The sequence below is a fragment of the Sparus aurata genome, chromosome 11, assembly GCF_900880675.1.
Source record: "Sparus aurata chromosome 11, fSpaAur1.1, whole genome shotgun sequence".
In the NCBI taxonomy this organism is placed as follows: Eukaryota; Metazoa; Chordata; class Actinopteri; order Spariformes; family Sparidae; genus Sparus; species Sparus aurata.
The window spans coordinates 16,709,693-16,725,139 of record NC_044197.1 but is presented as its reverse complement, the minus strand read 5'-3'; the positions used below and the strand labels follow the sequence as shown (position 1 = coordinate 16,725,139).

General features: G+C 42.0%; 1 protein-coding gene and 1 pseudogene across 1 annotated transcript; both read right to left on the bottom strand.

Annotated features, from left to right (window-relative positions):
• Window positions 1-4,285: 4,285 nt before the first annotated feature.
• LOC115591549 (leucine-rich repeat-containing protein 4C-like) lies at window positions 4,286-5,232 on the bottom strand (the record flags this gene model as incomplete). The annotated part of the gene is given in 2 exon segments (XM_030433634.1): window positions 4,286-5,145; window positions 5,147-5,232. Coding segments are annotated over 2 exon segments (792 nt in total), but the record flags the coding sequence as incomplete, so codon positions are not given.
• Window positions 5,230-11,712, bottom strand: LOC115591546 (leucine-rich repeat-containing protein 15-like; annotated as a pseudogene).
• Window positions 11,713-15,447: the final 3,735 nt, after the last annotated feature.

Genomic DNA, 15,447 nt, shown 5'->3' with positions numbered 1-15,447 from the left:
ACTTAGCACCATCTTGTGAACCCTCCATTCAGCCTACCTATAATATTAAATCTTCTGCTTGGTGTTTGCCAAAGCTTAACTCACTTTACACGTGCACAGCAAAGCTGAAAATGTATGTTAGCATTAAACAAATTCACAAACATTAGCTCATTCTTGAGTGAGCTAACGTTAACTATGAAGCTAACGTTAGCTGCCCGTCAAGCTAACGCTCGGGCTGATACTAAAACTGAGAGCCAACTGTAATCCAGTTTGGATTTAAACTTACCTCTGAATCTCTGTGCTTCGGCTTCTGTGACCTCAATGCCGCCTATGTCGGTGATTATTTGTAGTAAATCCTCCGTTGAAACACTGGGTTGACTGGAGAGGGTTGCACCTGCTGCGCCCTCCGTGTCACCCTCTCACCAACCCGCCGGCAGGCTGCAGCGCGCGGGCCGAAAAGAAAAAAAAAAAGTTCGCTGCGAGACGTTGGCAAAGTATGCTGCATTCAGGTGCTGTTGGAAAAACGACATAGAAACTGAAAAGCAAATCAACGTGTTGTTTATCACTCCAACCAATAAGACTAATGTAACATTCTTTGTAGCCTCCAAGTTGTTTCCACATTAACCCTCTGGAGTCAATGATCACGCCGGTGTTTGTACCATGTTTGTACCATTATACCTTGTGTGTGCGTGTGTGCACAAACAAATTATGACAAAATTAATAATAATAAGTAATACTAATTAATACTTCAATTAATCCAAACATATTGTGTTTAATTTTTAATCATCATGTTAATTCATATTAATAGTCTGACAGAAATAATAATAGGCTTAATAGGTAACCCAACAGTCCTACATTTTTTCACTTTATCAAACACAACACACTGTCTCTAATATTGTACCTTTAGAGGGTAAATATGTGTACCTTAGGAGTACATACATGTACCCTTTGCTATTTTGGAACATTTATGTGCCTTTTTTACCCCCAAACGGTACACATAGGTACTTTAAAGTACAATAATTGGCCCTATAGGCTACAGTAGGACAGAACTGTACCTTTAAGTACAGAAATGTCCCCCTTCTGTACCCCTATTTCTGAGAGTGCAGTTCCACAACCAAAAGGTCAGAATAAGTTACTGCACACAAGTATTAATTAGGGCCACACATCACAACGTGACCAACACAAAAGCAGCCATCTCACACAAAACTACGTTGCTGTGCAAAGTATAAACGAAGGGAAACAAACTGCAGAGACACCCCAACTTTACCTGCCTATAAAAGGTGGCTAACTCACCTAGCTAGTCTTCAGTGGCTTGCCGAGCTCGAGGCGTCTTTAAACGCTGAACTCAGTGAATCACCGAAGACCAGGAATCTAGTCAACTGCGAATCACTGAAGCGTACCCCCACCCAGGATTACCACCAAAAATAAGAAAGGCAAAATAACAAACATAGCAAATCCTTGAAAATGCCCGGCAGCTTTCTGGTTAGGGTGCTCAGTCAGAAACACAACATGCAGCAACAACAACTTAACAAAAAAGATGACCACTACACTTAACTAAAGGCCACTTACACAAACAAACTAAACCAAACCAAATCTACCTCACCTCATGGACATTCAGATCCCTGACGAGCCCCCAATTGTTACGGCCAGGGCCTAGGGGAAACCCTGGTGCAACAAGTGTGTGAGACTCCCCCCTTCCCCGTCTCCAAGCACCAGCAGGATTGTTACGACCAGGGCCTAGGGGAAACCCTGGTGCAACAAGAAATTGAGACTCCCCTCTTCCTGTTCCCCAAACACCACCAGCAGCGAACGTTTTGACGAAGTTTTATTCAAAACAAACACATTTTCGACAAGCATGCTGGCAGTCTGGGTCAATGGAGGAGAGTTCACAGGAACTGGGCAGAGCCCACCTTTAAACTCTTGTTGTCAGGCAGGAACCAATCAGCTCCCTGGGCAACCTGCAACCACTCAAACACACCTGCACCCAATCACACACACACTCTCACTCAGGTAAAAAGAGGGTTATTAAAAGACAGAAACATTTGACCTCTAGGGTCGTAACACTGCCGTAAGTGTAAGGCTAACTACTCTTGCAGCTCTGACACCACCGGCCGGCGAGCTGCATGCTCCATGGACTATTCCTACGCGATGAAAATTCCAGGACGAGGAAGCGAACTCGCCCAGTGCTCTCGATCGGGCCAACCCATCTCGGCACTCGCGTGACAGCTGACTACTACTGGCTGTGTGGACACAAAGCATATCCTTCCCTGCCTCCACAGTGGGGAGGTTTATGTGCTCTAGTTTCTCTCTCGGATCATGTTTTCTTCATGCCTGCAGAATCATTCACCCACCCGTCTAATGGCAACGCTCCCCAAACCAGGAAGAGGAGAGACACCGCCTCCATCTCGCTCACTGACCCCGTTCCTATGCAGTACCGCATCTGGGGGGCGGGAGCGAAGGTTGATCAGAGCCTCCTCCCTCAAGTGGGATTGGGCTTCGTCAGAGATCACGTGGAGGTCAACCGTTACGCCCTCCTACGTCATATCGACGTGACTCTGGCATTGGGACGAGGCCTCGCCAACGAACAGATGAAAATTCGGGACATGGTGATGCAGAATCGGATTGTTCTGGACTTATTAACAGGATCACAAGGAGGAGTGTGTGCAGTTATTGGACAAACATGCTGTACCTACATCCCTGACGGCATGACGGATGGAGGAGATATCTACCAAGCTCTGCAAAACCTGACCGATCTCCAAAGCTATGTGCTGGAGCAAACCCCCGGTGCTGACCCACTCCCGGACTGGATGACTGGATTCTTTAACGGCACCTGGTGGCAGGTTCTCCTAAAGGCATTGGTACCCGTGTTCGTAGTCATGCTGTTGTTCCTCTGTTTTATCTCTTGTGTGATACCCTGTATACGATCGATGTTTGAGAAAATGGTTCAACAAAGTTTTGTGCAAATGCAATTATCATCCCAAAGGTATGAGTTTGTTAATCCTCAACCTTATGCTGATTCCCGAGTGTAAAAATGTTTTACGCCTCGTCTTTTTCCAATGAAGGTATTATCGAAAATGGCGACAAGAGATAATGACCTGACGAACTAAAAGTACGAGCAATAAAACTGATAAACAGGAGGGAAATGTTGGAAAAAATTATGCTTATATTATCAGTTTCTTGCATTGCATTGATATAACCTGCTTGTCTTCCTTTATATGTTTGTGGAAGTGTACCAAGCTCCTGGAAAAGTATTGCAAAGAAACACACTCACCCTCCGGCGGGACCACAAGGCCTCGAATGGCATCTTGTGTGAATAACTGATGGTGGACATCATAAGAATGTTTGTGTGAAGGATAGATGCTGAAGGCCAAAGGTCCGAAAGTGTGTACGTGTACTTCTCTATCATGCATAAAAACTGTATGACTCATATGTACTGTCAAAGAGCCAATCATATACGCTTACAGGTGCAGTTTTGGTGCAGTTGTAGGTGAATAAAAGATGCTTGGGGAGAGCAGCTCATTGGAACTCAGGAGCCCAGACTTTGTGTGCTGACTTCTGCTCTCCCCCTTTGCCTAGAAAGACAATCTCCGTGTCCGTGTCTCATTTCTTAACAGATTTAAACCCAATAGGTTGTTATTGTGGTGGTTGGTGCTGTTGTCTTTATAGTGGTGGTTGGTGCAGTTTTTGGTTTTCTGGTGGTTGGTGCTGTTGTTGGTGTAGTGGTGGTTGGTGCAGTTGTTGTTGTGGTGGTTGGTGCTGTTGTTGTTATAGTGGTGGTTGGTGGTGTTGTTGTTTTGTGGTGGTTGGTGCAGTTGTTGTTATTGTGGTGATTGGTGCTGTTGTTGTTATAGTGGTGGTTGGTGCTGTTGTTGTTTTCGTGGTGGTTGGTGCAGTTGTTGTTAAAGTGGTCGTTTGTGCAGTTGTTGTTACAGTGGTGATTGGTGCAGTTGTTGTTATAGTGGTAGTTGATGCTGTTGTTGTTATCGTGGTGGTTGGTGCAGTTGTTGTTAAAGTGATCGTTTGTGCAGTTGTTGTTACAGTGGTGGTTGGTGCAGTTGTTGTTATTGTGGTGGTTGGTGCTGTTGTCTTTATAGTGGTGGTTGGTGCTGTTGTTGGTGTAGTGGTGGTTGGTGCTGTTGTTGTTATAGTGGTGGTTGGTGGTGTTGTTGTTTTCGTGGTGGTTGGTGCAGTTGTCGTTATTGTGGTGGTTGGTGCTGTTGTTGTTATAGTGGTGGTTGGTGCTGTTGTTGTTATAGTGGTGGTTGGTGCTGTTGTTGTTATCGTGGTGGTTGGTGCAGTTGTTGTTACAGTGGTGGTTGGTGCAGTTGTTGTTGTAGTGGTAGTTGGTGCAATTGTTGTTTGAGTGGTTGTGGATGTGGTTGTTGGTATTGTTGTGGTGGTTGTTGTAGATTATGTAAAGTGGGTGTTGGTGTTGTGGTAGTAAGTATTGTGGAGGTGGTTTACAATGTGGTTGGAAGAGTTATGGGGGGGTGTAGTAGTGGTGGTCGGTATTGTAGTTGTAAGGATGTGGTTGTTGGTACTGTAGTTGGGAGTGTCATGTATGTTGTTGTTGTGGTGGTCGTGAAGGTCGTGGTCGTGGAGGGAAGGGTGGGGCAAATTAATTGATCCTCTGTTAATGATCCGATTTCCCGCCCTTTTAGATCTTCTGGGTACTCACAGAACACTTGAGACACAATCTTCTCAGAGTTCGCCGTCATCCAGAAGTGAAGATGTATTAGATTACAGTCACAGTGCCAGGGGTTATGATCCAGGTACAGTTTTTTTAGTTTTGCTAAAGGCTGGAAAATATCCTCAGGAAGCGCCTGGAGGTCGTTGTGAGCGAGCTTGAGTTTGATCAGAGATTGTAGCTTTTCAAACACACCAGCATCCAGTGAATGTATCTTGTTGTACTGTAGATTCAGCTCTGTGAGCTTGTCAAGGCCTTCAAAGTACTCAGCATTCAATGTGACAAAGTGGTTTTTAGACAGATCTACCTTCTTGAGTTTCTTCATAGGGCTGAATATTCCATTAGGAAGAGTGCTGAGATTGCTTTGACTGAGGCTTATGGAACCCAATTTAGGCAGTGCTCCAAAAAGCACTGGTGGTAGACTGGTCAGTTGGTTATTATGTAGAGTCAGTGTTTAAACTGAGGGAAGTCAACGAAAGTTCTTGAGGTAAACCAGTCAGAAGATTACCATCCAAAGTAAGCTTTGTTAGTTTGTCTTCATGTGGAAATAGATTAGTATTTAGTATTTTATTAATTTAGCACAATGTTTTTTTTAAAAATACACAAATACTGACAAAGAATACAAATAACATACAGTTCAGGAAGAGGCAGAAAACCCGGTGGGCTTATTTGAAGCCTCCACCTAAATAATGTTAAAATTTCACAATGTTATAAGGAAACACAAAATTAACATACAAAAAATAAAAAATTAAATAAAAAAAAAAAAATTAGGTGATAATTCTGCTATTTTGTTTCCCGCCCAAGCCAATTTCCTTCAAGTTTTGCAAATTCTGAAATATGTCATCAGGAATGCTGGTCAGCTGGTTCTCATAAAGTCTTAGAATCGTAAATTTGTTAAGGTTCGAGAACCAGTCAGTGGATACAGCAGATAGATTATTTCTAGCTAGATGAAGAAATGAAAGGTTCTCAAGATTGTCAAAGGTCCCATCCTCAATCGATTCGATCTCATTTCCATGTAAGTGGACCTCTGACCTCCGTCAAACAAGCCTGTCTCCAGACTGCGGAGCTTGTTAGACTTTAGTTTAATCTTATCCAGGTTGCTGAGATCTTTAAAGACTCCCACTGGGATTGATGTTAACAGGGTTCCAGAGATCTCAACGATCTGGAGGTTTACCAAACCTTCAAAGGCTCCTGGCTCAATAGATGTTATGATAGTGTTCAAGAATTCCACCCTCGAAATTTTCAACAAAGGCTCCTTTGGGGATTGTTTGAATCTGACTATCCAGAAAGTATAACTCTGTCGCACCTGGTCTCAGGACACATGGGCTTTCTGTCACATGGTCGAAAACATATTTGCATTCTTCCCCCTTTTCGCATGCTTTGTCTTGAGTCAATGAAGACTTAAACAGCAAAGACAGAAAAAGAATGATGACTTCTCCTCTTGAAATGCTTATTCGCTGTAAAAAGAAAGAAAATGTGATAATGTACAACTTATATAAATTATTATAATATATATAAAGTAGTTTATAGAACAATGTCTTCTGTTATCACTTTATACACATGACTGAATATTGATTCTTAATTTGATGGATGATCACAAAAAAGTCATCATAGGTATGTTTCTGTTTTTAAAAGCTTTAGTAATTAGCATTAATGCACATACTCTATATGTTAGTATCCTTCATGGTACATAAACTTTCTGACATTTTTAAAATATGCAGCTCTTCCCACATCTTTCAAACTCAAACTTTTATTATCCTCCACTTTCATCCATTTCCTATGTCACTCTCTGCTTTGCTGATTATGTTTTGTTTTAACCTTCTTACTAGATCACTGCTGTTGACAGGTAACTGCTAAACATACATAAAAAATGTTTGCAACTTGTTTGTTTAGTCTGGTGTCTAAAATTGCTGGTGTGGCGAGCGGTTAGAAGGACGACCAGTGAGCTGGTATAATCAAGGAGACGCTGACAACGCCACCCTGGGAATTTCACCCAAGGATTAATATATTCCTCAGATCAAGATTGATTCCATCCAACAATAATTATTTATTTTAACAATATCAAAATACTAACAAAAGGTAATTAGGGAAGGGCAAAGAAAATTGCTGAGGCTGAGGCTGAGGCTGAGGCTTACCAGTGGACAGGCACACCACCAGGAATGAGGTATCCTGAAGAAGAGTCACCCCAATCACATGTGCACACACAAACATGTCAAGAATCACACCAGGGGATGGACAACAAAGCACAGCACACAGGAATGGGACACCACCACTGGAAGACACAAAACCCGACCACCTTAGGCTCTCAGCTTCTAAAACAGTAGACGGGATGAGATAAAGTTAGTGGGGCTCCACTCAGGCAAATAAACAAACACTTTATTGCAGTGACTAAAGGCTGAAGCACTAAACACTGGTTATCAGCAATGACAGGGAAATGGGCCTCCTGCCCTTGGTGAATGACCCACCACTTAAAGTTTAACTTAAAAACAAAACAACAAAAGAAATAAGATAAAGTGAAGTACACAAAACGATATTAATGATGGGGGCTAAGCAGCCAGATATTGGTGAATCATGAAAAATCAACAAAACAGCAAGAGAAATAAGATAAAGATAGTAAACAGAATAAACTACACAAAATGATATTAGGCGAGTTCAAGATCACGCAGCCCTGCACAGGGCTGCCTAAATCTTGATGCATGCCGGGTTAAAATGTGTCCATGATGACCTGGATGGGAGTGGTTTCTGCTACGCATTCGAAGTCACATGACCTTAGGTTATTGCAGACCCCACCATCCTGACGTCAGGACTCTGCCCTAATTGACTTTTATCTATGCTGATTTATATAATGCGTGTTTCGATGAATTCTCATATCCATAGTGCCTCTTTTTTAAGTAGTAGTTCAGATAAGTAGCAGCCGTGTGGTGGCACCTATGGGAGAGTCAACATGAATAAACCTATAAAAGCCTTCATGTAACGCAACAACCCTGAAAGATCAGAATCAGAATTAAATCCTTTTTTTGTCTTTGCACAGTGTACAATGAAATTTTAGCAGCATCCGGTTATTCACATAACATAAATAGAGTAAGAAGAACAAGTAAAAAGGCATTAGTGCAGTGTAAGTATATTAAAAATAATAATATGTACAGTGTTAGAATTATGTGATGATGATGTCGTCAATAAATTGCTCAGTTCTGTCACTGTACTTGTGGTGATGATAGAGAAGTGGTTAACTGCTGTGTCTTGCATGCAGACAACACAAGTTCAAGTCCAGTGTTATCTGTACTATTCACTCTTATTAGCCTTTTCTGTTCCCGTCACGTAGAGAGTGTCCAACTTCATAGCAGCATTTGTAGCCCCTGCAGTCGCCGGCAGATCTCGTTGTTGCAGGAGGTCAGCTGGAGTTCAACTTGAACGCGCCTATTAATGATGTGAGAGTAGCAGCCAGGAAACAAAAAGTTACCTTCCCAAACAATTCCCATGTGCAGAACAAAATACATTAAATGAACTACACAAACTATCACTCATGTAGGATTCAAACAGATTACAATCGGGGACAAAGTCACTGAAAAAAGCCCCACTCACAGCACATCTGCTAAAAATGGAGTTTGGTAAAGTTGTAAATATATTCACACATTCGAACTTCCCGGATCAGTAACTCATAAGCGAAACATTGTTAAAACACAAACGATGACTCTTTACTACAGTAGCTGGACAAATAACATTGGTCTCTATGGTCAGCCTTCTGTGAGACGAGGGCGCATGGACCGTCTACAAAATGCAACACCAAAAAGAGATACTACAAAAAATATTCAATAACGTCACAATTATTCAGTGTAGTGTCCTCAAAATCACTCCACACACCAATGGTCTCCTGCTGGTTATACTACAGCTGTTAGTTTTGACAAATGTGGTTTGGCATAATTTTTGGGGAGTTTCTATTGGGAGAAATATTCAATAACTTCTCTAATTATTCACTGTAGTGTCACCAAAAACGTTCCACACATCAAAGGTCTCCTGTTGGTTATTCTACAACTGTATAATGTCATGGCTGCCTGATGGCCACTGCCTTTGATCCAATCAAATGAAGGATGCATTGGGTGACTAAGTCACCAGCCATCAGGAGCAAGCTCTATACCTGCAGTGCTTATTTTTCAGTTGAAGAATAACCAACAGGGACACCCCCTGGTGGTTGAACTAATTTTGGGCACACTACACTGAATAATAGTTAAGTTATTGAATATTTCTCCCAATAGAAATTCCTCAAAATTATAGAAAAACCGTCTTTCTCAAACTAGCAGTTGTAGTATAACCAACAGAGAGACCCCTGGTGGTTGAACTAAATTTGTGCACACTACACTGAATAATAGTGAAGTTATTGAATATTTTTTGTAGTATCTCTTCTCGGTGTTGCACTTTGTAGATGGTCCTTGCGCCCTCTTCTCACAGACGGCTGAGAAAATCAATGTTATTTGTCCAGTCGGCTTGTCTTGATGAAAATACGGTTGTAGCTCTTTGTCTACCTTATTACGGTAGTAAACTCAGCTACTCAGTGGCGGTTCTAGACCAGTTTTCATAGGGGGGCTAGGTTGGGGCCGGCTTTTTTGTCAGGGGGCACATACAACCCGGAAAAAAGGATAAATCCCTCATTCAGACAAAGCAGTGTTTACAATTTCAACAATTTTGATTGGGTAGTAAACTGCTGAGACACTTTATTTCTGCCTTTCCCTTCATAACAAAATCATTGCAAGAAATCTGTCATTGTATTATTGATGCAGACTCCCTGTCAGGGGGGCCACAGGGGGGTCCAGACTCAGAGTTACGGGGGCACTGGCCCCTGTTGGCCCCCCCCTAGAACCGCCGCTGAAGTTACTCCACACATCATACGCCAGTGCACGATATAGGTGGACCTACCTGCAGCGATCTGTCACTTCTGATGGAGGGCAGAGAGTCCACAACAGGCTGAGGTACAAAATCAACTGCAACGCGATAAGAAAACGGAAAAACTCTCACAGGAACCGAGGCGCTGCTTTAGGCGTCAGAGACCGAGTCAAGAGAACCATTACCTGCCTTTATAGAATGCCCACATGCAATGATTGGCTATTGATCACAAACTAATTGAGAAGCAAAACAATACAAGCGCACTTAAACCAGAGCAGAATACTGCACTGCTCTACTCTGCTACACTGGCAAAGCAAAAACTGGAATGTTTGGATTGGAGCCAAAGGTTTCAAACATTACTCTGTATTCAGTCCATAAGATGGCAGTCTTTTCCACTGTTTTCTAATTGATTTATAAACAGGAAAGAAGTAATGGTTTACTAGTCTGTGTTTATTAAAACAAAAAAAATAAAACAAGAAAGTTTTGCCTCACAATCTTAAAACCTACTCAGACTGGACTTGTTTTGTTTTTTGGGGCCTTCCACAAACAGAACTGGCACAATCAACATAATCAGAAACTTGGTCTTTATTAATAAAACTGTCTGTTAACTATTAAGTGATCACAGTAGGATAGTCAACATGTAAAGCATAGGCCACAACAGACATAAAAAATCTTAATACTTTTGGATGTGTGTGTGATTCTTTGTCCTTTTTCTTTCCATCTGATGTACACAACAGTCTGTCAGTGTGATGCAACTTCCTATTTTTATACGTGAGTCTTTCTTTGTGGGTACAGTACCTTTGAGAGAAGTTTACTCCCCCTTTACACTCCTGAGGATCACTTGCTTCAAGAAGATGAATTAAATTTAACACTTAGTTCAGTAAATGATGATGACAACACAAGATTGGTCCCACTAAATGTAGTGCATTTATTGTATTGTAGCATTTTGCATTGTAAGTGTGGAAACCATAGCATTTATGAAGCGACGCCTGCGAGCTAGCTCAGGCAGTCAACTCGAGCTGCACTGCCACATACACACGTGACATGCTTCATTCTCCAGACCATCTCACAAACGCACCCTCTCTATTGAGCGGGCTATTTAAACTGCATGAATTTCCCTTCTCTCCCTCTGGCTCGTCAATGCTGCTGTTGCCCCGCACAAGCATCATCACCTGCTCTTTCAGGTGGTTTGCTGGGTTATTATTCATTCGTCTTAGCATTTCATCGCTATGTGCTTAAGGGAGGATTGCTGCTGATTAGATAGAATATTTCCCTTCGTGGCCGAGGTGCTCATGGGGAATGGTCAAATGGCGACTGGTGCCAGGCCCACACATAGTAGTTTCACCAGATAGTATATTCCCCTCGTAGCCGAGGTTCTCATGGGGAGTGGCCACATGGCGGCTGGTGCCAGGCCCACACGTAGTAGATCCTCACGTCAGAAGCGTCGGGCTCCTAATCCGTACAGTTTTGGGGGGAATATATTTAATCATCACTCCCCAATATCTCATGTAAACATATCTGCGGGGAGTGATGAGGTCAGAGCCTAGACGCCAAACTCTAACTATGTTCCGCTTGCAATAAACATTTAAAACGTGAGCTGTCTGACTGAAATATTTCTAAAGTGGAGTCAAGATGATGTTTGATTTTTCTTATAAGGTGGAGGTCCTGCAAGACTTATAATTTTCCCCTCATAAGACTTAATAGAGGTGGTCTGTTCTTAAAACACAATTGTCCAAATAACATGACATTTAAAATATCTCAATATGTTCCCAAATCTAATGTGACTTGTGTGGGTGTCAAACTATTAGCAAATTAGTTATTGGCATAGTAGTTCTTTCAAAATAAGACATTAATGCATGCTTTAAACAGCAAATATTGCAAGCATATTCATGTTAATAAGCAACTTATTTAACAAGTGAATGATTAACATATGTATCGTAACATTCGGTGTCACTGAAGAGTAAAACACTTTTAGTGCATCTGAGGTTACATCCAGCAGAGCAACTGGCTCGCCATTCAGACTGAAAGGAGTTTCACACATCGCAAGAGTTTGATTGGCTTTGCTTTGGACGGCTGCTGTATCAGACAGTCTCTAAGGGGCAGAATATCATTGTCACACCTCCAGGGGTTCTGCTGCAGGAGGTCTTCAGATGTGACAGTGAGGGCATCTAGACTCTCTGGGAAATTTATTACAAGTCAAAGAAATGTCCAGGAAAACATGTTGTATCATTGTACATTCAGCATCTTTCACAGCAAAAAAAAGAAAAAGAATGAATAAAAGAAATGTTCCAGGTGATACTTATATACAGTGTCTAACCTCCTTAAACATGTCATCACCAAGATGAAAACACTGAACATGTTAGTCCGGCTAAGCTAGCGGAGGTTAGATGCTCCAGACTATGTGCTGAGACCCTATTTGTACTGTTGCTGAAGTTTGGTGCTGTTCTGAGCATTATTTGTGGCTTTTTGGTGGCGGTTTATATTTGGATCCATTTACTGCAGTGTATTGTTGTCGTGTGGTCGTTTCTGAGGTTGATAAAACTCTGTAAATTAGCGGTCTGCTAACTTGATCTCTTGAGAGGCAGTCTAACACAGTTTCATGGTGATTTAGACCAAGGATTAAATTTACACCGGAATATCCCTTTAAAGGTGCTATAGTTAGTATTTTTACTTTTTTTTAAATTTAACAATGGAACGCATCATGATGACCCAACAGAGGATCATCACCTGACTCAGCAGTTCACCTCAGCTCTATGATGCATTGAAGTAGCAGACTAACAATGTTACAGACAACCTCTTGAACACAGTGTAGCATTTAGCAACTTAAAAGCCAGATATTTCACTCAGGAATTAGAAGAGACCAATAAAAGTTAAAAGGAGAGTACATTTCTGCTTATATTCATGAGGTGGACAAAAAGTACGACTCCAAACTTGCTCTAAATCTTTTGGATATTCAAATGGACAATGCTTTCTAACAAGCTTGTATCAACCTTTTAAGGTGATAATACATACAGCATTGTGTTCACAGGCAAAATAATAGCCCATAGGGGACCATTTCACTGGTTTCAAAAAGAAATCTGATTATCTATAGGCTTATGGGAAAATGACCCTATTTCTCACTTGATTCATTAATGGTCTTAATCACTAGTTTCAAGTCTTCCTCAACACAACATGATATTCATAGCATAAATTATGGTCCCATTTTTAGTAAAACTGACAACAGATTTATACAAACTGCTCAGCTCAACCCCATCATCCAAATCTGGTCACTTCTTGCTTAAAAAAACAGGATGGTGATGCTCGTAATGCCAAAATCAATGCTTCGAACAGAACACAACAAACCTCGGTTGACATCACCACAGGTGTCACGCTTATTACAGGCACAGCTCTGTTAAAGTTTAACATTTTAGATCATCCACATGTGAATCGATTTATGTTGTACAGCTAAACAATGAGCTGATATTCATTATGAGGTCTATATAGCTGAAGGATGCTATAGATTCAGTGAATCATTTTCTGCAGGTTCCCCACAATGTCACATTGTTTTCACACTAATACATTGTTTTTATAAAATATTATTAAAAAAAACATAATGATTAGAATTTCTCGAAATGTTATATTAGCCATTAGATTAGCAAAAAGGAGTTTGATGGCTTACTCAAGGATGCTGTTGTTTAAAGGCTGTGGGTCTCTGTCTCGTGTAGCGGTCTGAGGAGAACCTCTTTCCTGTAGGAGAAGTGGGTGAGTTTGACCCCGTGGTACATCCTTTGCCCACGTTGCAGCAGATGGTAAAGAGAGAGGGTGAACCTAGCCAGCGCCAGTGTGCAGGTGATCTCTACCACCAGCAGTGTGGTGTAGAACCACATCTCAGATTTGCACTGCAGAAGTTTGTGTGTTTGCTGAAACATGAACGAAGGTGATGGCTGCTCGGTGGGACAGTAGGACTGAGGAGATGCTGTTGTTCGGATGGTGGTTGGTTGGGTAGTGCCAAAGGTGGTGATTGTGGCTGTTGTTGTTGTAAGTATAGTTGTGGGGATACTTGTTGTTGTGCTGGTGGTGGTCGTCGTCATGGATGTAGTTGTTTTGGTGGTTGGGGTTGGAGTTGTTATTATAGTAGTGGATGGTGAAGTTGTTGTGATAGTGGTGGTTGGTGCTGTCGTTGTTGGTGCAAGTGTTGTGATAGTGGTGGTTGGTGCTGTTGTTGTTGGTGCAAGTGTTGTGATAGTGGTGGTTGATGCAGTCGTTGTTGGTGCAAGTGTTGTAATGGTGGTGGTTGGTGCTGTCGTTGTTGGTGCAAGTGTTGTAATGCTGGTCGTTTGTGCTGTTGTTGGTGGTGCAAGTGTTGTTATGGTGGTGGATGGTGCTGTCGTTGTTGGTGTAAGTGTTGTAATGGTGGTTGTTGGTGCAGCCGTTGTTGGTGCAAGTGTTGTAATGGGTGTGGTTGGTGCTGACGTTGTTGGTGCAAGTGTTGTAATGCTGGTCGTTTGTGCTGTTGTTGGTGGTGCAAGTGTTGTTATGGTGGTGGATGGTGCTGTCGTTGTTGGTGTAAGTGTTGTAATGGTGGTTGTTGGTGCAGCCGTTGTTGGTGCAAGTGTTGTAATGGGTGTGGTTGGTGCTGACGTTGTTGGTGCAAGTGTTGTAATGCTGGTCGTTTGTGCTGTTGTTGGTGGTGCAAGTGTTGTTATGGTGGTGGATGGTGCTGTCGTTGTTGGTGCAAGTGTTGTAATGGTGGTTGTTGGTGCAGCTGTTGTTGGTGCAAGTGTTGGGATAGTAGTGGTTGGTGCAGTTGTTGTTATTGTGGTCAGGGTTGTGGGTGTGGTTGTTGGAATTGTTGTTGTGGCTATTGTAGTTGGTAAAGTGGTTGTTGGTGTTGTGGTAGTAAGTATTATGGAGGTGGTTTGCAATGTGGTTGGAAGAGTCGTGGTGGGTGTAGTGGTGGTTAGCAAAGTTGTGGTCGGTGTTGTAGCTGTAAGGATGGTGGTTGTTGGTACTGTAGTTGGGAACGTCGTGTATGTTGTTGTGGTGGTGGTTAAGGTCGTGGTCGTGGAGGGAAGGGTGGGGCAAATTAATTGATCCTCTGTTAATGATCTGATTTCCCGCCCTTTTAGATCTTCTGGGTACTCACAGAACACTTGAGACACAATCTTCTCAGAGTTTGCTGTCATCCAGAAATGAAGATTTATCAGATTACAGTCACAGTGCCAGGGGTTATGATCCAGGTACAGTTTTTTTAGTTTTGCTAAAGGCTGGAAAATATCCTCAGGAAGCGTCTGGAGGTCGTTGTGAGCGAGCTTGAGTGTGATCAGAGATTGTAGCTTTTCAAACACACCAGCATCCAGTGAATTTATCTTGTTGTACTGTAGATTCAGCTCTGTGAGCTTGTCAAGGCCTTCAAAGTACTCAGCATTAAATGTGACAAAGTGGTTTTTAGACAGATCTACCTTCTTGAGTTTCTTCATAGGGCTGAATATTCCATTAGGAAGAGTGCTTAGATTGTTCTGACTGAGGCTTATGGAGCCCAATTTAGGCAGTGCTCCAAAAAGCACTGGTGGTAGGCTGGTCAGTTGGTTATTATGTAGGGACAGTGTTTTAAGCTGAGGGAAGTCAATGAAAAATTCTTGAGGTAAACCAGTTAGAAGATTACTGTCCAAAGTCAGTTTTGTTAGTTTATCTTTATGTGGAAATAGATTAGGTGATAATTCTGCTATTTTGTTTCCCGCCAAGCCAATTTCTTTCAAGTTTGGCAAATTCTGAAATATGTCATCAGGAATGCTGGTCAGCTGGTTCTCGTAAAGTCTTAGAGTTGTAAGTTTGTTTAGGTTCGAGAACCAGTCAGTGGATACAGCTGAGATATTATTTTTAGCTAGATGAAGCAATGAAAGGTTCTCAAGATTGTTAAAGGT